Here is a 26,075-nt window from a genome sequence, read left to right as displayed (position 1 = left end):
GAGGTAGGGCTGGCTAGTTCCATCACCAAAACAGGCTTCCTTACCCTCGATGATTCCAATAGTGAATCACGGAGCTGCCGGTCCACAGGCAGGTGTGCTTAGGTGTTTGCACAAGGCAGTCCCCCCAACACACGTCCAAGTAACACTTTCTTCCGGGCCTCATCGTTCGGCACATATTCATAAGCGCACAATTTAAAGCTATTCCTCACAGTGAGCCTCAGGCTCTACCACCCTAGGTAGCAGCAATGTTGGTAGAGACCATTGCGTTTCTATTCGCCACAGTGTTGAGCCTGTAGCCCTGAAAGAGGTCCCCGGAAGGCCGTTCTTACCTATGACGATGGTATTGAAAGACACCTGCTCCGCATTTTTCCCATCGTTGTAGAAAGCCAGATGCCAGATTCCGGAATCCAGGTACTGGATGAAGCCGGCCTCGTGGAGGCTGACGGACCTCGCCTGCCGCCCAGCTCTTTCCGGCTCCAGAAGGTTCCTCTGCTCTCTGGCGATCAACCTGCTGCCATCCAGGAGCTCGACGAAGTCATACTGAAGGCAGGGACAAGCAAAAGGGTTTAGTGGCCACAAATATTGTGATCGATTGTGGCTGCTTCTCTCTTCTTCCCCCTCTTCTCTTTTGCTCCAACAAGCTCACTATTAAAAAAGAAAGCTCTGGTTGACAGGTTTTCTGTGCACAGACCTTCCAGGGATGATGAAAGCTGCCTACTGTGCACACGCGTGGCATTTACACTTCACAGGTCGTGTTTTTCCTTATGGGGCAACATGGCTTCCACACGTATGTCGTTCATCGGACTGACAAACAGCTTGATGAGCGTAGGCACTTTGGGGAAACGAACACAAATCTAGAACACTGCGAACCAGCAGCCTCCTCCTTGGACCACTAGGAGCACTACTGCCCAGTGTTCTAGTTAACACTCACAGAGTGAGCGCCTGCACACTTACTCCATGCCAGGATGATTTATGACCCTCTGGCAACCCTCCTAGGAAGGCACGAGTATTACACTTGACGGACGAAGCCAGCTGACACTCCTGAGCTTGGGCAGGGCCACACGTCTGTCTGTTCGCGGTGGAGCTGGGACGGGATCTCAAGTGCACCTTGCTCAAACCTCGGACTGTGTCCTCTGTGATGCTCTTCTGCTCTCTGTGACCTGACATGCCCATCCCCACACCGTGGAGAAACCCGCGGGATTTCACGTAGTTACAGTTAGATTACAAACAAATAACAAGGGGCCTTTACATCGTTGATTAAAAGTCAAAAAAATGAAAGAAGAGAGGGCTTCTGAAGAGATGGAATAATACGAGCACGCCCCATTATCATGTCACTCATCATTAAACTTCGGTCTTGTTTTAGTAAGATTAATCATGAACATTGGGTAGCTAGAGTTTAACTGGAGAATTTAAAGATAATTAAAAGTATGTAATATTGTTGGTAATAGCGGGGTAAAATTTTGTCACCAGAGATAATGCAGTGAACTTGGAAGACATCGCAAAGACTTTCCAACAGAGTTTTAATAAACTTGTTCGATAACTTTCTGAGAAGGAGAGTGATTCAGTTTCTCTAGTCTGTAACCTAGTTTCATCTCTTCCTGAGGTGTGTGCTGTAAGTATAGTAAAGTGCTCTACATATTAATCATTGTTACAGCACTGGGCGTGTGAGCTATCCATACTCTACTTTCCGATGGACTCCGTAAATGGGATTTCACCAGTGTTCGTTTTTAAAAAAGGTCTTTATATGAATCCCTTAATACAGTCAAACAGGCATAACATCAGTTGTTGAGATTCTGAGATTCACAGTTCAATGTGTTGCCACTGGACTGATTACAGACTTTTATTATTACTAATAAATAGAAGTTAGAATAGCTAATTCACCTCCTGACGTACTAAAATTCTTATTTAAATATGAAACAATTTCTGCTGTGTAGTAAAACTGCATCATTTCACTGTGAAAATATACAAAAAGCTATTAGTTAATTAGTATTCCAACTTTGTGTTTGCATTTATATCTTAACAAGGATGAATATAATGACTACTGTGGCTATTTGGCTTGCAAAAATTTCACTGGAATTATATTCTGAAATTATCAGAGGAAAACGAAATCAGGGCTTTTGAAAGGTGCTTTTATCTCAAACAAGCCATTCATGTTCTCATCAGAGAGAAACGCCTGTGTCAGCACGGCCGAAACACAGCCCCACTGCATGTAAACACCGTGGTCCTCTAACGTGAAGCACAATGAATGGAAACCGAAAGGGAGAACATTTTGAGTTTTAACTGGTCTTTTGAACTACTCATAATTATTACCGTTACCATAGAAAACACTGTTCGCATCACACCGGGAACAGCAACACGAGGCTGGAGAGGAGGGTGGGGTGAGGAGGTGGGGAGCAGCTGGCAGGTGATCACAGTCCACCCAGCTCTAGGCTCTTTTGGCGAGGGGAGGGGGGGGCATTTCCCACAGGACTTCAGAAGAGTCACTCAACTACCTAAAGACAATGCCCTACTCCACGCTGAAACCACCTCTATAAAAAGTGAATAAATGATACGGAATAGAAATGTTTAATAACCTTTGTTTTTAGGGTGTGAAATAACCAAATATAGGCAAACTCAAGTGACTTGTGGTTTGCTTTGCCGTGGTTTGCTCATAAGATGGAGAAGTGGATTTTTTTGTGCAGGCGAGTCATAAGATCTCACGCTATTTTTGGACAAAACTCAGTTTCGCCACTGGGGGAGCTTTCATAGAGATAATCCTTATACTTGATCAAGGCATCTTGGTGGCTCATTTCTGAACAGGCTCTCTGTATGCTTACCTCACTTCAGTTATTAAAGTGACGAGAACTCAGAATCTATGAACACTTAACTGTGTTCTTAAATCAACTTGCTTTGGTGGTGGCAAAGTCTCGTCATGAGTCACTGGAACACAGAGGAGGAGGAGACTCCACAGATTATCTGCCCTCATTCTTTCATTTTACAGGTAGACACTAAGGGGCAGAGAAGTTACGTGATTGTGTCAAGGTCAGAAGGTCAAAGAGTGGGTAGAAGTGTGTGCTCAGGACCCAGGTTTCCAACCCCATTCTCAAACCGCGTTCACGCACATGTGCTTAAATGACACGGGACACTATTAACTGGAAGGCATTAAACAACCTCCTTAGGCTTCGCACTTGCCCAGCAGGATGTGTTGGGCATCAGGGAAAAGCTAGTCAGGTGACTCCTTGGCAGCTAACAGAGAGTTTTATACAGGGTCACAAAGCCTTTCAAAACTCAAGTGACTATTCTGAATGGCTGGCCAATTTTAATTATTTCAGGTTGATTTATTTAATGTGTCCCAGAGACAGAGGAATATTCTATTGAGGCTGCTTTATAGCATATTTCATGATTAAACACGGAACTCCGAAACAGTAGTTTGCTCTGTTGATCTTGAATAAACCAGGTAAAGGAACTCTAGTAACGGTGGAGCTCAAGGAAAAGTCTAACCTACTTAAAAGCATGTATTGTGGTGGAAAAGAACAGTGGATTTCATGTACACTGTGTTTAAATACAGAAGAAGTGTGTGAAAACCTGAAACCGCACCTTTTGTTTCTCTAACCTTGTATACATGACTTGCAAAGAGCCAACCCCAAATCTTTAAATAAACTTTTGGCGTGCATGACACATAGGACATTTTTTTCTGAAATTAGTTTTGGAATTTACTTTATAGGTTCCACATTCACTGTCGTGCCATCTATTAGCTTACAGCTAATGTGTTTGAGTTACACAAAAATAACTTACTCATGCAGGTGGTTCCAGTGAGTAAAATATATTTTTTCTATTTCACTGGAATATTGTTATAAATTCAATCTATCTGTTACAACGGACATTACAGACGCCCACCTCCATTGGAGAGAGTGTGGTTATTGCATCCTAGTTAGCGTCACCTATGAGATAAAGTGGAGTCAGCTGTAATCTAAAATCGAACACTAGCACACAATAAGGAGTATTTTATGCATCGAGATTAAAGAGAGAGATTCAGTAGTGTTGATTTGAAAAATGTTAAGTCAGGAAAATGAATACACCAAAGCGTAGAATTAAAAATTTTACAACTATATAATTTATGTGAGTATATGACAATTTTCCTGGATCCACAATGACATTATAGAAAGCATGTTCAAATTTTCTTGCTCACCTTTTTTTAAATATGTAATTTTTATTAGTATATGATCCATTTGTCTTTATAATTTCCTATTTCAAATTTCTGTGCTAGAAAAGCCATTGCTCACAAAAGTTACATAACAAAAGGCGTAGATGAAAACCTTCTAGTCTCCATTTTATAAATCAAGCTAAAGTCAGCATGGAATTCCATGGGTAAAAAAACTGGTCATCAAGTATAACTTTAAGTTCATCCAATTGTCAATTTAAATGAAGCCTGTCTTACATTTTTGGAATTCTTGTATTTACTAACATAATATTAGCTGATCTTGGGGAAATGTCTGAGCCCCGATTTTATGGTAGGTAATTTAAATAATTTCTCTTAGACATAACGGGACCTCCTTTAAACCACAATTTCCTATTTACACACCATGACCCTATATTAGCTTATGAAAAAGCCTGTGGGGTTATTGCTGGTGCCCCTCCATCGTGACTCTTATTGTGAAGTGGTCTTCATGCAAGAGACTGATGCTGAAGTTCTCTGAGTCTATGGTTTTGAGAGTCACACTAATGTGAGCATCCTTGGTCATCTATAAAGCTTTTGTCTTTTGATTTCATTGTTCATCATTTGTAGATGAGAAATTATGGCTTGCGTTGATGAAGTTCCTATCATCATAGTTATGTTTATGCCCCAATAATTTCTTTACTCAAGGCAAATCTGGCATAAAGTAAAAAAAATACAGTTTCAATACAATGAATACATGGCTGAGATGAAAATGTTATGCATATACTACATGGAAGGAATCAGGTCATCTGAAAATACCACAGAATCTTTGTAAATCACTTGAAAATCCGTGGTGTTTGACTAGGTGCTCCGATGATGCTCCATATTCATTAAGTTTCTCACACAGTTTAGTATATTTTGATCAATCGATAATGGTTAAAGCAAGCCAGAAGAAAGTGCTGTTCTTCCTACCAATTCAAAAACCTCAAGATCACTGTACCCCTACATTCAAAATCCTTCTCACTGTAAAAGATCAATACAAATTGGCCCAAGAGTTAAACAGCTAAACTTAAGAAACAGAATTAACTTCAAAAATGCAAACTAGCAGTTTTCCTTCTACTGACGACCAAGCCCACTTTTACCTGAGTATGGGAAGGTGGCAAGCCTTTTCGGCCATACACTCCAATCAATGCATCCTTCTGAAGAGAGATATTGAATTTAAGAAACTGTGGTTGATCAATAAAGAGCTGTGATCTCCAGAAGACCCCGGGAGGAACCTCTTGAATTGCTCTTCGGCCAATGTCAAGTTCTCCGGAATCTATGGTGTTATTTTCTTGTGTAAATCCACTTAATTTTCCTGAAAGTAAGAGATCCAATGAAGAACACAAAATTAAAACAAAACCATAAAACAGCCTTGCTTTCAAAAAGTTCTTTGCACTAGATGCTCAGACATTTAATCTTCCTCTGGTAAGTGAAATACTGTTACATGGTTTTCACTTTAAATGCTTTTTTTGTTAGATATTAATTCAACTAACACATGCTTTAAGATATTTCAGTCAAAATCCTTTGACTTCCCCCAAGGTATGCCTATTACTGAAACTGTTTTCACACTTACAGTTTTTCTTGATCTCTTAAAACATAATTATCTTGCAAATTACATGTCTTGTTATTTTTTGGGAGAGATTAAGTCTGGTAGTTACCAGTCATTCTAAACATACTGAAGGGTAAATTAAGGCGGAATGGATTAGGGAGATTTTCAAATCAATCCTCAAACAAGCAACAGAACCAATCAATGGCACTGATTCAAGTAGTTCCATTAACCTATTCATTGGAATAAATAAAAAAATCAGAGGCTGGAAGGGCTACAGACAAAGGGTGGAGGGGAAGGGAAGGCAGGGTGGGTTTACGTTCTACACAGTTGTTGATGTAGGTGCTACAACTTTGCTTCTTTCTTTGGACCCTCACCTCAAATTCACTTTCAGCCTTAGCAGACACACCCGGATTATCCCTCTCAATGAACTTCAACCTGTAGGAACAAAGACTCTTTGCTTCCTGAATCTCTGCAGCCTTGTAGAGACCTGTCTTTTTTTTTTCTTTTTTTTTTAAAAGTGTGGCGTTTTCCCCTTCCGCCATAACTAAGGTTCTTTCTCAGTTATTCTGAAGGGGTTTTGGTGATAGAGGAGGTCTTGTAATTCACCTTAATGGGAAATAAAACCACATCTCTCACTCAGAAAGGGTCCGTGAAGGTTAAGGAATGGAATGAAAATGGGCAAATCACCCTCTATTAATTCAGTCTTTTTGAAGTCACAAAATTGACTTACTACGAAGTTTGTCTTTGTGAAACATTAACCTGGTCGTTGTTTCAGATATTCTATAATATTATATGACATCTCTTCCATGATAGCCTGCAGAGAAACTGTTAGCTCGAAATTTAGAGGACTTAATTGCAAATCAAAGAGTTGTGAACGATCTTGATTTAATGATATTGGAGAGTCTTTGACTATTTATGAAGAGTTATTACTTTAACATTGAGTTCCTCTTTGAGTGTCTATTAAGGACACAGAACAGTAGGTGACAGGAGGAAATATAATTCAAAGAGCAGAATCTCAGAGATTGTCCACTGTGGCCCCCGTGGCTTCCACCACTAAGCATCTAGTTACCTGGTTGGGAAGACAACACCTACTAACTAATCCGTTCAGTGACAACCTAAAGGAACATATGACTAAGGGGCAGAGGCAAGTGACCACGCTGTAGGCTGGGGGGTGAGACACCCCGCAGAGGAGTTAATGCTGAGGGAGACTCTAAAGGACAAGGCTGCAGAGCCAGGTGAGCGTGGCGACCTGGCGCGCGTTAGGATGACACGGAACAGCGAGATCCGTTTGGCTCAAAAAGAAGTTGCGAAACATGGTTTTGGAGTCAGACAAGCCCTGGGTTTGAATCCTTGCTCTCTTGCTAATGAGCTGTGTGACCGAATCTCATCTGTAAAATGGGGATGGTACCAATGCAGTCTCAGGACTATTGTGAGCATTACACTCGATGGAGCGCTTGGCTCTCAGGAGGTTTCGATGGAGAGGAAGACATTAGTTGGTTTGTCCGGGGAGTCAGGGGAAAAGTCAGATTGGAAACGGAGAGGGACCTCAGTGTGTGGAGGGCCCTGAATGCCCGCTGAAAGAATTTGGTCGTTATACTTCGCATTAGGGATTGTTTTAATATTTGTGTTTTCAACTCTACCAAGGAGTGTTAGTTTACCCTTTTCCCCCGAAGATGCATATATTCACTAGCATTATGTTACTATACATACTACGTATGGCATGTTTTAAAAAGAGATACATAAATAGACTTGAGTGACTCGTATTTCAGTGCCACCAAGGCACTTACTTATTCCTGTGTTGTGTACATGCACGCATGCGTGTGTGGGTGTGTGTAACCTGGAGAAACAGAATTCAAGGTTACGCAGAAACATGCCCAGTGATCACAGATGAGCTGGGCGGATATCTGGCTTATGGCCATCCTGGTCAAAGGTGGTTCACAACCAATTCACACAGAGAGAGGAATGCGGAGTTTGAGGGAGAGCGTATGACTCGTGAATGCTGGGACTGTCTTGTCCGCAGACTACCACTAGTTGCAAAGGAGAGCTGTAGCGGAGCAGAGACTCACTAAAGGTTCTGATCAGGCCAAGGGCGACATGAAGTCATTGTTTCTAGGACATGAAAGAGCAGCAGTCTGGGCCCTTGGAAGTGGAGAGGTGAGTTAGCACGCAGTTGCAGAGAACCCTGGTAGAGGTGGGGCAGGGGGTTGTCCTAGAACATTTAACAGAAATACAGTATTTCCAACCGCAGTTCCTCTTTTTTTTTGGTTGATGTCCATAACCATGGCAATTAACAACTTTTCGGCTATCAGGTCTACTTATCTTGAACTAATTTAGTAATGTAAAATGCTCCAGGGAATAAAAGTAAAAAATTGGGTTATAGGAATCATAGTTTTCCATGTATCAACTCAAAGATTATAAATTATGCATCCTTCATTAAACTTTTAAATATTTCTTTTACAGTAGTTACACATATTCATTTGAGCACAATTAGAACATATAATTAAATAAGAAGATAAAAAATATGATTCTACTACCCAGAGATTATTGCTTCCTATCTAACCAGCCATCTTTCTTTATTGGTAGAAAGTTTGAAATACCTGAGACCAGTTTCCTGCTGTTCCTTTTTAAGTGCTTCTGCACAGGTGTCTATATTTTTCATGAATTAGCTTTTATTGAACAGCTCAAGGAGGGGGGATAGAAATGGAACTAACCCTTACAAGTGCCCGAAACATGCCAGATGATTTCATCTATATTACCCGTTTTAAATTTCAGAAACTCTACGAGGTCGATTTTCCTTGGAGATGAGGAAACTAGGGCTCAGAGGAGGAAATTGCGTGGCCACAGCGAGTGGTAGGGTCAGAGTCAAATCGGGAGCCGCACAGTTCCGACACTGTGCGTTTTATAACCTTTGCTTTTTGTTACAATGGAAACATTATTTTAAATTGGTAAGTTTTAAATTTGTCTTTTTCATGTAAAATCAGACACACGAACCCATTGAACCACACTAGAAAATCTGCTTGGCTTTCAATTTTAGGACATAAAGTTATACTTATTTTTATTGGGAAGAAATAACCAGTTCTTCGTCAAGGCTGTGACGTGTTATTTAATCCAATTAGCAAACTCACGGCAAGGTTCTGTGCTTGATCTGCCTCTCCTGCCTGCCTAGGGCCGGGATTCAGAACTGAGATGGTTGTAGAGAAATGTATATTCATTTATTTGAACTGAAAAAATGAGTCAGCCTTTTTCTGACAGAAAGTAAGTTTGGTTTCATGAGTACTAGCTCTGCCAGTACAGCACACAGTAATATTTCCCATAAATTAAATGAACTAATAGAGATCTTTAGAGCATGTGATATGATAAAAGCCTTCAGAAAGGATTATAATAACAAAGGTGAATTGAAGAAAATGCTCAATTTCCTATCAAATTCCATGTATACCAGATTACACGAAGTGACGCTTAGAGAAAGAGTGACAGGTGTAATTAGTAGTATTTTGCTAAGCCTTGGTAGATAGAACCTTTGTTGGTAAACTTCACAGAAACAGAAATGGGTTGGGAAGACCCTGTAACAGATCTTTTGAAAGTAGGTAGATACCAATTGTTTGCTTCAGTAAAACTGAAGAAGAAACGCGGTGGAATTGACAACTTATAGACCACGACACGGACTTTTTGGAAATAGACTACCATGTGATTTTTGAAAATATGTTTATTGATTTGAGAGAGAGAGGAAGGGAGAAACAGAGAGGGAGAAACACCGATGTGAGAGAGAAACATTGACTGGATGCCTCCCATGGGCGCCCCGCCCCGACCAGGATCGAACCTGCAACCTTTTGGTGTATGGGATGATGCTCCCACTAACAGAGCCACCCAGGTGGGGTAGTTACAATGTGATTTTTGAAATATGAGTAATAATGATTTCACATAATTGAATAGCTTCACTCTAAAAATATCCTTCCATTCCCAACTGCTTATTTTGTCCCAAGATTTCTTATGTAGACATTTATAAGAAAGGAAAACAGGAATGGAACTGGTACAGAATCTTGCTTTGCTCTTAGAAATGATATTCATCCACGAATACATAAACTATTTGAAGAAGTCCCCGTTCCTTTCCTCAGAGGGCTGTATGTAACAATTATCAAAATATTCAACATATTTATGTAATAATTAGGTTGATTTCAGTTAAGTGTGCACAACTAATAATTATAAGTGTAACTCAATATAAAGGAAAAAATGTTTGTACAACACCTAAGAGTATTATGGCCACAGGAAGTAAAATTTGACTTAAATTTATACATCTGTTTTGTGTTAGGGACTCAAGAACAAAACAGCTTCAAGACCAGTGATCTACTGTAGCTTTTCCCATGAAATACAAATCTCATTTTTAAGTGCCTATCAAATCTGTTTGCTTCAAATTATTACCCTATTTAGAATGAGTTTATTTTGAATGCAAGTCATGGAATGTGTCTTTTTTGAGAGGGAGGTGCTGGCCTGACTTCTCATTATCATGGATGACGTAGAGCTGTAAGGGTATCACTGCTTTCTCACTGCTTCAGTCCACTGAGCCAGACGCTGAAATCGGCATAACCTTCCTGCTACAGCCTCTGCTTTGAACATCAGGAGCCTGGAGCTCAGGGAGGGGCTGTGTCTTCTTAAATCATGCATTGTTGCTTTTCAAGTCGTGGCCCTTCTCTAACGTGGCCCAGTGTGGTGGCTCCTGTTAGCCTTGTCAAGGGCTCTTTATTGATGGTAAACGCACCTGGAAGCCAGCGAGCTGCCCGCACAGTTTGAGAAGCTTGTAACTACTTTCACAACCTTTCCCCTGAAGCACATCCGTGCTCTCCCAGGGAAGCCCACACACACGCCTTCCATTATGTCCTGAATTTCCCCAACTCGGGCTTCTGAGGAAATAAAGGGAGGGCCGCTCCTGGGCTCCCTCTCCTCCCTTCCTGAGATCAGCCCCTCCTCCAACCCCTGGAGCCTGAACCAGCAGGTGATCACAGGAAACACTCCGGTTGTCTGTCTGTTTTATTACAAGACAACAAGGAGGAAAAAGCAGACAGGGAAACAGAGTACCCTGTAGCTCTTCTCCACTCGACGCTGGAGGCTGGGAATCAAACCAGTGAAAGCCTTCACAGTAGGAGTGAGATGGATCCTATCTTCAAGCACCACAGGGCATCATCTCGAAGATTTTTTTCGAACATGTCCTGTTGTGCCCGAATGTGGGAGCCACTCCCAGTGTTTTCCCTGCGTGCTGTGATGACTTTTCCTTCCATCGGGAAGCACACCAGCCTTAATGTCGGAAACCGCAGTGGTCAGAGCATGGGAACCGAAAGAACCCATGCACACGAAGCTATTGTTGTTCCTCTCCTTATTTGCTAAGAAAACTACATTGCAAGACTACATCCATCCATCCCAGATGGAAAGTGGCTTCTGTAATCCCGGGGACAGACGACGGAACCCAAGAGATACTTCAGAGTTAGACGTGACGGACGTGGAGGTTGATTGAATGTGGGAGGTGAAAGAGTAGGGAGAGTCGGGCATGACGTCTAAACCTCTGGCCTAGGTGACCAGGTGAATGATGATGCCATTGGCTGATCTAGAAAGCCCTGAAAGAGAGGCCACTTTAGAAAGGAAGATGATACGCCAAATGTGTTTTCCAAAGATGGCCACAGCATCTTCCACCTCTCGTGCCCTTGTGGAATATGTCCCTGCCATTTCCCCAATTAAGAGGGGAAGTTTAGCTCTCCTTTCCGTAAATCTGGGCTGATCTTGGTGACTATTTTTGAACAACAGGATATGGTGCAAGTGACACCTTTGAATGCCCCATAGCCTTGTCTCTTGGAACGCTCCCACCTGGGACTCTCTTCTTCAGAACCACCTGCTATGTTCTGAGAAGCACAAGCCACCTAGAAGACACTTATCCCAGTCCACTCTAGACAGTCTGTCCCAGGCTGAGAGTGGTTCTAGACGGTCCATCCCAAACATTTTCTTCAGATCTGAACTACTAAGCGTGACAAGGGCACCGAGCCAACAGGTGAAGAAGCCAGGGTTTGAACGCTGGCCTCTGTGAGCCCAGGAAGGCTGGCCCGGGCGGAGGTCCTCCCGGGCGAAGGAGCAGACCCTGGCCCACGGCGGGAAGGGGCCAAGCCCACAGCCTTCTCAGAGTCATGCTCTCTGAGCGCTGTGAGACTTTCAATTAACTGTGACACCTACACAGTTAGGGTGTTTTAAGGTGCATAAACATCTAAACATTTTTCTCTCTCATAGAATGTGTGGTTAGGAAGTGCTAATGGGCCATTTTCATAACCAACCACTTTAAGACAGTCTACATGTCGATCTACATAAACCAAAAAGAAATACACTTAATTTCTGTGTAGTTACTTGGAATGTTCATATGTGTATTATCACTGTATAAAACAACAAGTGTTTAAAGTAACTCTGTTTTACTTCATTGAAATTTCCCACCTAGAGTTTTAATTACGAGAGATTTTTTCCCTCCTCTTTCATCCACGGTGCTATGACTACCATGGTCCCTTCAGGCACAGCGACACATGAGCCACCAGCTTAGAGTTTTGGGGACCATGTAGCACTGCGTATCAGAAGGTCCCATACAGGGGGCGGGGAGGGGTATTCATTATTACTATGAAAATCTAATAAGATTCCTTGGCCTCCCGAAGAAAGAAGTGTCATAAAGTATTATTGTTAAAGTGCAACGGAAGTTAGAACATTAAAGAACAAAAATACAGTAAAAACTTGAGTCACAGTCAATGGGTACATGCAACAGAGCAGCATATACATAAATATAAATAAGCATTTTATATGTAAATACGTAATCACTTCTCTCTAATCTTGCAAAGAAACCAGCCACATGAGGATGAACATAACTGATGCCAAAGCAGAATACAAATGCAGCAGATAAGAAGAAAACAAGAGGAAGAAACGCTAGGGAAATGCTCACAGGCCAACAATGTATTTATCACATGGCAAAAAAGGTGTTTTGATCTGGTTGCTTTGAGATATAAAGAATTATGACATTTTGCAAAAAAGTCAGAGGATGCCAAATGCCAAGATATATATGCATAACATATATAAAAATGATAGGCAGGCATATATAATATAAATATACATACATATGAATACATTTTCCTGGCTGCGTATATTGGAAAAATGAAATATAGCATTCTGGGAGTTTATGTTGGAAAAATGAAATACAACCTCTTCCATTTCATTTTTGAAGCAGAGTTAATTGATTTGGAAGTCTGGTAGTTCCGAGTGCAAACTTTCGAAGGGTTAGAGAAAGGGCAAGCAGAGGAAAGGTCAATAAATTGTAATCCTTTAATGTATTCTGTATTTAAAAGCTTTTATAACAAAATAAATACAGTGATCCAACTCCACATTGTAGTGGAGGGAAGAAAGCATAGGACATCCATGGCAATCGGAGATGATACGCTGAATTACAATCTATTTACAGACTAAAAATAAAACAAAATACACACCTGGAAAAGGTGGAAAGGCCTAGCTATCGAATCAAAATGGAAAATTCCAACTTCTTGAGTAAATGAACAAGAAGTTCTCATTACACTGTGACATCTGTAATTTCAAAACCCTTTCTCTCTCCCACGTAAAACTGGACACAACACAGGTAGAAACAAGCCTACGGAAGGAGGCGTTTGAAAGGCAAACACAGGGCACACAGGTCTCTCCCTTACCGTTGTCACCAGAAGGCAGTGACACAGTGTTCGTTGGCATGGTGTCCGAATTCGCTTTCCCATTTTCAAACGTGTCATTTTCCGTCTGCTGTAACTGCCAGTTGAGGCCAAAGAGATGCATTGCTGGGGGCGAAGAACACACGCTGTTTAAAGGTCCGCTGCTTTTAGCTGCCAAGCAAATGGTGAACATGTTTATAACAAACAAGAGCCTTATGCAAAGTCAAAACGCCCATGGTCTGAAATGCCACGGATAATTGTGTAATAAAATCAGAAAACAAACAGCTCCGCACACCCACGCGGTTGAGGTAGCAACACAGTGCAGTACGGCGGCGCTTTAACGATGCTTTGCTATTACTCAGGTGATCGGGACCAGGCAATGCTTAGAGAGGAATGGATGACTGCTTTGCGTTGCCCGTTCCATTCGCCACCATCACTGAACTGTGATGAGCCCTGTGATAAGCTGTGAAATGCCCTCCAGCAGCACTTGCCGAACTTACTGGTCCACCAGCCGTTCCCACTTGTGGGATACTTTCTTGCAACACCTATAGGACCTCAAGGGACATCAAGCTCTTCATTGCATTAAGGTAAAACCCAAAAGGTGGTCTCACAGATGAATTTGTTGGCACATGAAATGATCAGAATGGATACAGATGCATAAAATATAATAGCTGATTATTCTAAATTTAAGATGAATTTATTTAGAATTAGCAACAATTCGACAGTGATATGATCAAGCAACATGTATATGGGTCAGGTAATTTCATGTAGAGTTTCCGACATGGGTATGATAATCTTACAAATTTATAAAAATTTTGTTTACTAACTTCATTTAAAATATTTAGAAAAGATAATTGGAAGACTATAGAGTTATAACTCTGATTTAAAAATTTTAGGTATTATTCTCCTTAATTTATTTAAAATAGGTAGAAGAATCATCATTGTCATATTAACTATTAACACTTACTAAACATCCATTTGTGTTCCAAAAAATATAGTTTAGGAATTACTCTCTACAGAAGGCTCAATAAAGAAACCAGTGACGGTCCGAGCACCGTATCACAAAAGAGAATGTTTCCTTCTCCTTATGTGACGTTATTTACTTCCTATACATATTGGAATTCACCAGAGAGCTGGAGAAAGACAAATGTGTTTAAAAAACACGTTAGAGACAGTGGGAGAACTGCCACGGTCAGAAAGCCCTTGTTAAATACTCAATATGTGGACCCACAGTGTGAAAATTTGGCTCTCCATCCAGGATTTCACCCTGGACAAATGATGTAATATTGTTATACATTTGGTTCACTTAAAAAAAAATGAGGTTGGTTAAACCTACCTTACTTAATTACGTGAACTTTCTAGGCAGTACATATGGAAGACAGCTGGAGAGTTCTTGGTACGTAAGTATGTCACTGATTTATTCTTTACTCCAGATCACTGACCTATTGGAAGTCACCTAAGCAGACCATGGCCTCTCTCTGCAATGCCTTCCGTCCCCTGGGAAACGCCTGAACTTTAGAAGGTGGGGGTCCACTTCTTGGGCAAGTCTGCGCGGATGGCGCTGAGCATCTTCCCCACACCCGTGTCCACTCAGGTTTGTGTCTCGTTTACCTGGAGCAGTGCCTGACACCTGGCAGGCCTTGGTGCGTGTCTGTCAAGTAAGTGAATTCTATTTCCTGAGGTTTCAACATCTAAGAAAACACTGTTATGAATAACAAATATGTAGTAATTTAAAGAAGTTAATACATATAAAACTAACACACAAATGGCTAAGAGTACTAATTATTCATAATTATTTGATTGCTTCAGTGTCATATGAAAAGTAGTTGAGTGAAAGTCCATGAGTATTCCATAAAATTGACTGAATTTTTAAAAAAGATTCAACAGCAGCTTGGGGGCCTTCTTCTATGACCAGTCTCACATGCGTTTGTTAACAATATCTGATATAAAATTGTAATGTAGTAAGAAACAGACCAAGCATAGATACAAACATCTTGTAGCTGTATCTACCCTGCATATTTCTAACTGACATTTACACTTATACTCCCTGCTTGAATTACAGTCTGCCAGTGATTCGCTTGAAACTCCGATTTTTCAAGGATTAAGATATAGTTATGAAATTCTTGAATTTACAAATTGTCAATGTGTAAAGAGGTATAACTTCATATGTCATTTTTGCATTAAATTATGTAGTATTTGAGTGGCAAAATGTCAAGAGCTTTCTAAACATTTATCACTTCACACATTTTCAAGCTTCTGATATTTCAGCAATTTTTGAATAAAACAGTGGGAGCTACTTGTGCAGAGTAAAAGGTTTGACAGGCATTGGCAGAGCGACTATGGTAAATATCCCGATACGGTCACAGTTCCCTCACAGAATAGTGTATCATCATTGTATACACTATGTATACATTGTATACACTTTCTATGTTGTATGTGACATAGAAAGTCTCCTTACAGATCTGCTCACTTTACTAGTTTGAACAGACTGTGAAGGGGGGAGAAAACCCAGGTGCTAACACTCAGATGTCAGGTGTTAAAGAGTAATGTTATGTTTGTGTTTGGAAAGCTATGTCATTTTTTTTTTTGCCAGATGAACAACATCTTACTATATATATTTTTTATTACAGAAAATCTCAATAAAATGGGATTTCATTTTTACTTAACACAGTGCATAATGAGAACCATACCCAACAATATTAAATCTTGTTAACGCTGCTTTGAAAACAGAGCACAACGAGTTGTTTAGTCTTAGAATCGTTCGGACTTTGAAAATGTTGCTGCTTACAGCATGGATGAAACTGGAGAGCATTATGCTAAGTGAAATAAGCCAGGAAGTGAGGGACAAATACCATATGATCTCACCTTTAACTGGAACATAAGCAATAGAAGGAAAAAGCAAACAAAATATAACCAGAGACATTGAAGTTAAGAACAATGTAACAATAGCAAGGGCGGGGGTGGGGGGTGGGGGCGGGGACAGTGGGTAGAGGGGATTACAGGAACTACTATAAAGGACACATGAACAAATCCAAGGGGGAGGGTGGAGAGGGGGGAGGGAAGTGGGTTCACCTGGGGTGGGGTGAAGGGATGGGGGAAAAGGCATACAACTGTAATTAAATAACAATAAATAAATTAAAAAAAAAAAAAAAAAGAAAATGTTGCTGCTTATAATTTAACGAAGGCCTTGAGACTTGTTATGTGTCATTTAAGATGTTGATCCAAAAACAGGGTGTTAGGGAAATTCCCTACAAAGTGAGTGGGAGAGAGAGAAGGCGGGATGGAGACAGGGAGGGACAGAGGCCGCAAACCCATCGCAGTCAAAATGCAGCAATCACTACGCCCGGTGCAGGACGCGTGGTGCCCTGGAAGACAGGCAGACAGACGGACAGACAGACAGAACAATAGGGAAGAAAACGCATCTGTACTTGAGGAAGGACGAGGACAACCCTGCAGAGCCTGAGCCAGCGGGGATGGGCGCGCCCTCGTCATCGCGGTACAGCGGGCCCCTGGCCGCTTAGTGACTGAGCGGAGGTGGAGGCATGTCCAGAGGCGGCCGGAGTCCTCCTGAACGTGCTCCCTCCATCTGCGGGAAGGCCGTTCTGGGAGGAGCAGCTCAGCCTATGGACCAGAGGTGACATACAACTGCAGATATCTTAGCGATGCAGAGTCAGGAAGAAGTTAAATTTGGAGAAAGGTTTGAGGAGGCCTGTGTGACCAAGGTGCAAATCCAGGACGTCTACATTGAGGATACTGCTGTTATTCTAGAGTCAGGGAAACCAGAAGTGGAAGAGAAACATCTTAGAAACGTGGTATTTCAAGGCTGTGGAAAAGAGCAAGAAGACAAAACAAAAGATCCAACCAAAGGTATTAAGACCCTGATACAGAAACTAGGGAGAGTTGTGTAATTGAATACAATGTGTCTAGGACACCATGCCTGCAAAGTCTGCCTAAATACATTTCAATTCTACATTGAAAGAGCTGACATGGCTAACACCAGTTAGATGTTCTCGGCATCTTCAAGACAAGCCTTCTAAACTGCCTGATAGGCTCAAAGGCCATTATCCCTGTGTGTCTTCATGGGAGCAGTTACAGAGTTGGGAGACCAAAGTGATGCTTTTCTATGCCGCCCCAGTGCAGCGCTGCGCGGGCTGCATTTGGGGGCTGAAACAATAGCAGACAATGAGGGCATAATAAGGAAAAACAAAGGGAAGAGGCCAGGAGCTCTGTGGTCTTCTGAGCCCCTCCCCACCCTGGGAGGTGAAGGAGGGTGGACAGCTTGAGGGCGGAGGCCCAGGCTGGCAGCAACACCAGGCATTCTCCCAGCCACAGACATGCTCCCTGGGCCTGAGTTAGAACACTGTGACGTAAGACTAAAAAAACGTCGTACAACAGTCACCGAACGCTGGCCGTGGGCCAAGTGTGGGGCTGGTGTACCAACACACTGTCTTACTGAATCTTCACAAAGACTCCACTGAAGAGTGACCACCACTTCTTTTTTCACTTTAAACCTCAGAAAACTGAAGTTTACTGAGAGTTTAAGGTTCTAAGCAAGTAAGTGGGGGACCCTGACCTTGAACCCAGGCCTTCTCATAACAAAGGGCACACACCCTGACCCTCCTTTCTATTCTGCCACAGGGCTTCAGAATGTGGAATCCACCAGGACGAAAGTGAAGTAAAAGTTCCACAAGGTCCAGAGGCCATGGACGGGCCCTGCTTCCCTACTAGATTGGGGAAACTGCAGCAGGGACAGTGTTAGGGGCTGGGGCGGGGCAAAGACATCAACAGGTGGTCTTTGTGTGCTCCAGGCACCTTCTTCCAGACGAGTACCTGTCCACCACGCTTACACTGTCCTAAAGGAAATGTTGGCGATAATATGATGATGACTGTGACGAAGCAGGCTGTTTTTGGTTAACTCCAAGTGTCTTAAAAACAACTCCAAAATTACCGAAGTAAACATTATACTTGTGAAATTTAAAGTTGTAGAAATAGTAGTCATGTAGATTTAATCTTTTAAACATTTTGTCTATGATATCATGTTTTATAGTTTTATATTGTTATTTCCACAGATTTCTAGGTGATTTTAAAGGGGGGGGAGTGTTCCTGGATTCGTATCCAAAATGTTATCCAAGGAAGAATGGAATTTGTAGATGCTGGTGCTCATATATGTCTGTTCAGTGTGTTTTTCACATTTTAAAACAGCTTGTCGTCTGTTATCTCCCATAATGCAGCCACTGTCCCTGTGAGAAAGACCACTGTCCCTGTCACATGAGGATGAGACACAGGCAGAGGGAGCTACCCAGTGTCTTTTAGAACGCTGCTGCATGAGAACATTCCTGATACTGGATCTCCTGGCCCTATTTCGGGGTTCCTTCACCCACACCCTGCGGTTTTCCTACTTATCTGAATTGTACTAAATTAAGATGGAGCATGCCCTTTCAAGAAATTTTTAAAAATTTAACACAAATTGTTAACTTATCTCTTTTTTGATGGTAGCAAATATAATCAGAAGTTGTCCATTTCTTAAAATTGGCTTCTAAATACAAGGCATTTACTAACTATAAATGGTTGTATTTTGCAAGATTATTTGTAAGTGGCTTGTTTGGAATTGAACTGTATTTTCTCTATATTTGAAAATCTTAGGAAGGGGGGGTAAGTCCCCAGTTGGTCTATGCAGACAAAGGTCTGTCTGCAGAGCCAGTAGGAACATGTCTGCACGCACAGCACCCGAAGCCAAGGACCCACACTGGTCACAGAAGCATCGTTTGCAATAGCCCCACACGGGAAGCAACCCTGAGGTCTGCCAGCAGCACAGTGGACACACAAATTATAGAAAGTCACGCAAAGGACTTCTATACAGCGATGTAAATGAATAAACCACAGCCAGATGCAACAATGTGAATGGGTCTCATGAACATAATACTGAACAGAACCCATTCACAAAAGAATGTGAATACTGTGTAAGTCCATGAGTAGAAAGTTCAAAAGCAGGTAGCATCAACTGGCTGAAACAGAAGTCACCAGAGTGACTACCTGCAGGGGGCAGGGGGCAGGAAATGACTGGGAGAGCGGCCGGGGCTTCTGTGGTTCTTGGAATTGTGATATTCTCATTTTCTTTCTGGGACTTGGTTCCACATTTATGATCTGTCTACTTTTCTAAATGTCTATTACACTTAAATTAAAATTTTTATTTAAAAATAGTCCACCTAACACATAGTACAGCTCTAGAGTGTATGTTTTTACCTTTCCTGACCCTTCTCTGCCTTTCCCTGCGATGCTCCCAGGCGTACCTTCCCCGAGACAGCCTACGTGGCAGCCCCCTGAGATAATGAGAACAAATGCATATACAGAGTAAGGACCCAGCAAGAAGAATGGCAATGGCTCACTCCATCAGGCAGCAGGGAAGGGAAGAAGCAGCCAAGGCTTCCTTCGGTGCAACCCTCGGGGTCTGGAAGGAGAGCAGCATGAGTGAACTGAGTCAGGGACCGGGCTCATGGCGGCTGGTCCACGGCCTTCTCAGGCTGACACTGAGTTGCTGAGTTCAAAGACACGACTGCCTCGGTGAGAAAGTGGAGAAGATGGGACCCTACCCTGTGCACTGTTGGTGAGACTGTGAAGTAGTGCAACCGCTGTGCAAAACACACGGTGGCTTCTTCAAGAATTAAAACCAGACCTGCCACAGGGTCCAGGGTCCCACTTCTGGGTGTATTCGCAAAAGAACTGAAAGCAGGGTCTCGAAGAGATAGCTGCACCCCTGTGTGCATGGCGGCGACGTCCACAGTAGTGAAGGGCTGAAGCAACTGAGATGACCACCGACGGAAGAGCGGGTTAGAAAACTGTGGTATGCACCTGCAGTGGAGCACCCCATTAGTCCCCTTTACCCGTGGCGGACACATGCAGAACACCCCCCGTGGATGCCTGCCACCTAGCACGGTCCTGAGCCCTATGCATACTTTCTTTCCTGTACATATATGAATAACCTATGATAAAGTTTAATTGATACATTAGGCACAGTAAGAGATTAACAGTAACAACAAATAATAAATGAAAACAATCGTAACAGACTGCAATGAAATAGGTGAATGTGGTCTCCCTCTCAAAATATCTTATTACACTGTCCTCACTCTTCACAGTTTTTTCCTTCTTTACAATTTCACGGGTGGAAGATTTGTTCTTACCATCTTAGCAACCGCAGCACGTAATTTTTTTCTTCATTGAGTAGAGAACTTTCACCTTTCCCCTGAAAGGAAGCACCCAACAGCTTCTCTTTGGTAGATCCCGGCTGCCAGCGTCACTGCCCTTGTGGAAAAGGGTGGCCCGATACTGAGACATTTGTTCTGGCCACAGAGTCGGTGGCCTCTGAGTGACTAGTGGGTGGGGAGTGTCCACAGCGTGGAGATGCCGGACAAAGGGAGGGGTCACCTTCTGGGGGGGACAGAGCGGGACTCACAACATTTCATCGTGTGATTTAGAACAGAGAGCAATTTAAAACTTATGAATTATATCTGGAAATTTCCATTTACTGTTTTCAGACCGCAGATGACCACGGGTAACTGAAACCTCAGACAGTGGACCTGTGGATAAGGTGGGGGGATGCCGGTATAACTCTCCCCTTTTTCTCAGGGCAGGAGGGCATCCATTTCCAGGATCAGGCCCAGCCAGAATTTTTAAATTCGTTGTGATACCTGACATTTGCTATCTACAAAATTAATAGGTATACTTTTTACATGATCCCTGAAGTCAAAGAGAAAACATTATAATGATATCAACTGTAGGAGTGACTCCCACAAACACTGAATCATCATTCATTATCCCAACCTATGTTACTAACCGCCAAGCAGTTTCCTCTGGATTACCTCTTCTTCGCTTACTGGTGGTATTCTTAGAGTGCCACCAATTACACTGTGTTTAACACAAAAATGTCTCTGACATCATTCAAAAGCATTTATTCTATAACCTCCTAGTCTCCTTTCTGTAGACTTTCCCAGTAAATGTTAAGGAAAACACCTCATTAACTGAAATAATTTTGAGACAGTCTGCTAGTAAAGATCTATCAGTGGACTTTCAGGAAGAGATTGTCTTTCAAAGACCATGCAGGTAAGAGAAGCGATGCCCTCCTTTTGGTGTTCAAGGCTGATGGGATGAAAGGGCCCCGTGGCATCAGGCATCGCCTCCGCGCAGAGAAGAAAGGGATGCTGCTGTTTTTAACCACTGTGTGTTGCTTTGAGACTTGAAAGCCAGCGTGTGGAACACTAGAAACCAAAATGTGTAATTACAGAAAATTACAGAGCACCAAGGAGCAAGTTCAGGGCCATTTTTAGCTCCATGTTGAGAGAAAAGGTGCCAAAATTTCATCTTGTCTCTGGGGACCATGCCATTGAAGTTGTTATCACAGCTACTATTATTTCTACGGGCATGCCGGAGACCTTGGATCCTGCCAGATACGGAGGGGCAGGCGGGGTGGTGACGGTGGGTGACATGGTCCAGCAATCTGCCAGAACCTTGGGGAAATTAGGAAGATGTTACGAAGTGAACGCGGAAGCCAGCACCCTGGCCATAGAACCCCAGATGCAACTTCTGCCACCGGAGGCCTGCAGGTGCACACCCAGGTTTTGGCAACTTCAGTTGCAGGTCTTAGTGTGACTGTCATTACTGCCTCACTCTGCTTAACATCACAAGATCCAGCAAACATTCTCACAAAGACAAGAAGACAGGAGATAACGCGAGAACCAGAATCTGGTAAGAAACACTGACTTAAAAAATACCATCCTGAAAACGCCTGCAATTCAGGTTCGTTTAGTCTGCAAGCCCTTGGCGGTTCCCCTAAGCAACTGTTGAGTCTCACGCTTCCCTTCCTCATAGTACACCGTATATCCACCATGGTACAATGTTTCTGGGAAAGATTCACGAAGAACATGTCATCAGAAGTTGCAAGAAAAGGAAATCCGAATCTGAGATTTCAGAGTTCAGGGCACAGTTTTGAACAGAGATCAGCGGGGGCATCTGTGGAGCCTTCTGTTTATATTAAAGGAGACCTGATCCCCCTTTTGGTTCTGGCCCTGAGTAGGTGGGGCGCCTCCTCAAGTCCCCCTGCTTCTCTGAGGCTTAGGTTTCTCGTTTACATAAAAATCTGAAGAGACCACACGAGATGAACTCAAAGGTCTCTTCCAGATTTATATTCTATGGTAAGTCAATCTATTTTAAAATATAAATAGTTAGGCTAAATTATTGAGCATGGGGGGGAAAGTCCCCGTCTGCCATCAATAGGAATACAAATGTCCTTCCTTTATTTTTATTTTAAGATAAAATTTAATTACGTGAAGTCCAAATATTCATGTGTGCATGTGACACCTTAACTTGGGTTTTGCAAGCAAAATTTCTTCATTTTATGTTTCAGTTTTATGGGTATATAAGTATACATAATGGACACATGCAATGATTAGATTTTACAAAAATATAAAAATACTTTTAAAAATAGGGCAATGATTGGTTTGATACGTGCTTTCCGAGCACAGCCAAGTTTTCCACGGAAAATGAAAGTGTCTCAGGTGAAGAACGCAGCTCGTAGCTCAGACCCCTGCTGGTCCAAACCGCCATTAGACGCACAAAGTTTCCCATAAATTAGCCTTTGTTTTGGATTTCCTGCTGTGTGCACATACATGTTGAGGGAACGTGCTGGGCGATATTTTGGCATTCTAATCCATTATTATCTGTTATTGACTTTCAGGCTAACGTTACATCCACAGGCCAGACTTGCTGACCCAAATACAGGCATTTTAAAATCAACATTTCTTTTTAAAGCTTTTGTATTAAGATGGACTCTTATTGTCATTAAGAAAAAGGGAATTATCCCAACTGTAAGATATTTTGATGTTCAAAGGAACTACTACCTGATATAGCAAATTCCTCTGAGTTATTATGAAATAACAAAATCATACTTTTAATGAGGTAATGTTTTTTTCTGGCGGGGGGGTTGAGGAGATGAAAATGGTTGCTAATATTTTGTATCTCTATGCTGTATATTTTTTTTATCCTTTTGGTATTTTGTAATTAATGGAAAAGTAGAATCGCATCATCTATCAACTGTCTCCGTGGACCTAAATAGTGAGTTAGCTTTGTAGGTTCGTTTCTGACGGAATATTTCACTCATCTTCTTTTATAAACAACAATATTTAAAAATTGGACTTTTCAATGCAATGGCATGTTTGCCCCCTGGCCCATGTGGACTCCGTGTACTATGTTTAAGGAACATAGGACACAGTAATCCCAGCTGGCCAGCGACAGCCAACACTGAGGCTGGCAGCAGCTTCTGCAAATCACGCACTGTCTCCGAGGGAATGGAGTCGGGATCCTCCAACAGACCGTCTTCCTGGCGCTGCGTTAGCTTTCTCTTATTGGCAGATCCTGTGCTCTGAGTGAAAGCAGCAGCCCGGAGCCCCCTCGAACGAAATGAACGATCGTGATCAATAAGCTAGAGAATCTTTGAGGTAACGGTTGTCAGCATTAAAGAATATGGTAAGAGGGTGTATTTCACAAACACCCAAAACACAAAATGAAATAATTGACAAGGCTTATAGACTATTCCCTGCTTGCCAGCATACTGAGTTTGCTGTTACTGTGCAATGTATGTAACGGAGAATTCATTAGTGACAGTTATTAGCAGCTTTGCCACCGAAACCCCATGGATCCACTCATTAATCAAAGACTTGTTGTACTGATTCTGTTTCATCTGGATTCCTCTCCTCTGTAACAGCTTTAGGGTCTATATCCTACTTTTATGTAACAAATGTGTATGTATGTTAATGACCTACTTAAGCATGACATTTTGTCTTGGCTTCTTTTGACTTTGTATAAAACTAGAATAGACTTGCAAGTTAGAATCCTTGAGAAATTTAAGACATATTAACAATCATTATTAAAAGATCCAACTATTAGGCCTATGGAGATTGTTAGAGGAAGGTTGGTACATTAAAATAAGGCAAAATCCAGAGAAACATCCCCTTCATATTAGTCTACTTCTCCTTCAAAAGGTTACAGTATGATTTGTGTGTGTGTGTATGTGTGTGTGTGTATTTGTCTGGTTGTAAGTGGCCACATGAAATAAGACCAATGACCTTTCAGGCATTAGGCAAACTCGTTCATGCAGTCAGCTGATCACCATTCATTCATCAACAAGGATGAGTGTGTGACCACCTTGCCACGCCCTGTTTCACAGGGGGAGCAGTGTGAGGTGCAGCCACGACACCACCTCCGGGACCTGGTCGGGGAGGCAGCGGGCAGATCATACCAGCCCCGTTGACCATCTCCACTCATCAGGCACGGTAGGGACAGGCCTCAGGGACCCAGCGTGCCAGTGTCCCCCACTAATCTGGGCTCACCTGGAGAGGGGTTTTCCTTAGTTACAAACTTAACTATAATTAATGGATACTGGGGGGACATCTGTGGACATTTATTCCAAAGCAGAACACAAAGGGAGGTGTGGACTCTGATCCCCAGAAGACGTGCTCACTCTGCCAACTTGCTTTTGTACGTGGTGCCTTCCAGTCTCTTTTCTAAAGACAAACGGCCACCTTTCCCCTTCAAACACGCGTCGCTTCTCTGCATGTGATTCTTGTCTAAGATCACAAAGAATTTCTTTGAAGAACTAAAAAGCCCCTAAAAATATCTCCACTCTAAAAATAGGAAATGATGGTACAATGGGTGATTATTTGAAGCGATGGAATGCTATGGTTCATTTTTATGTACAAATTCTATGTGATTCCCACGGGCTCACTATTGTGCCGTGTGGTCAGCCTGGGGAAACGACAGATGCAGCTAATGGACACGTTCAGGACCTAGAATGAAATGAAAAGACCCAACGGAAAAGACCTACAGCTTTGTCAGTCCCTTCAGCAGTGATTTCTATTTTTTATTAAAAAATCTGCTTTTCACCTTTATGATACAATTATGAACCTTCTACAGAATTATTATGTTGTAAAGATTTTTATATTTATATATTAATTAATTCTTTCTTTGAGGTAATTAACTAAAAAATTTAAATACATTTCTTTTAAAGGGGAATTTTACAGCATTACATTAAAGGAAAAGCCACTAACTCTTGATATAAATAGAAGGGAACAATAAGCGGAACGAAGTTATTAAAATCTACATAGAAACTGCTGGTGAGATTGTTCTTCACCTGCGAAAGGGGTGCTCAGGTCAGGTGTCATGACATGTTAACATCACCTGAGCCCTTCCTCGTGGCACACTTAGACGCAACAGAATAAGATTCCAAAGGGAATAAATGCCTCATTTTCTCTTCCAATCTTATTTGTCGGCCTGGCCACCGCCCACCTCTAAATTCTTAAGCCTTATGGGACCCAAGGCCCTGTGACCTGGCGGGGAGAAGTTCTAGACTCGGAGCAAGGGGGCCTGGATTACGGACCCTGTGCTCATACTCACTGGCTTTCCCCCTGGACCCGCCGCTCATTCTCTGGCCCTAAGATTTCTCTTTCTCAATACCGTGGGTAATGATATTTGATTTTCTCGGTTGTTCCGAGGAAGAATAGCAGCTGCAATCAATTGCGCCCTAACATTTTATCAGGCACATTAATTATTTTGTGAACGATTCCCAGAGCTGTGCTATCCCTCCCCGTTTGCGTTGCTG

At 42.2% G+C, this 26,075-nt stretch overlaps 1 protein-coding gene across 7 annotated transcripts in view; it reads right to left on the bottom strand.

Moving 5' to 3' along the window:
• TENM3 (teneurin transmembrane protein 3) overlaps positions 1–26,075 on the bottom strand; it is a 620,275-nt gene that overhangs the window by 103,681 nt on the left and 490,519 nt on the right. For all 7 annotated transcript variants that reach the window (XM_053916510.1, XM_053916509.2, XM_053916511.1 and 4 more), the window contains 3 exons: positions 13,433–13,555; positions 5,278–5,492; positions 330–540 (listed from right to left, as the gene is read on the bottom strand). In XM_053916510.1, coding sequence (XP_053772485.1) covers positions 330–540; positions 5,278–5,492; positions 13,433–13,555 — 549 coding nt within the window. The remainder of the gene's footprint in view (positions 1–329; positions 541–5,277; positions 5,493–13,432; positions 13,556–26,075) is intronic.

Source organism: Desmodus rotundus, chromosome 13 (genome assembly GCF_022682495.2).
Source record: "Desmodus rotundus isolate HL8 chromosome 13, HLdesRot8A.1, whole genome shotgun sequence".
Classification (NCBI taxonomy): domain Eukaryota; kingdom Metazoa; phylum Chordata; class Mammalia; order Chiroptera; family Phyllostomidae; genus Desmodus; species Desmodus rotundus.
Note: the sequence above shows the minus strand (reverse complement) of the source record. Positions and strands in the feature narration are given on the sequence as shown.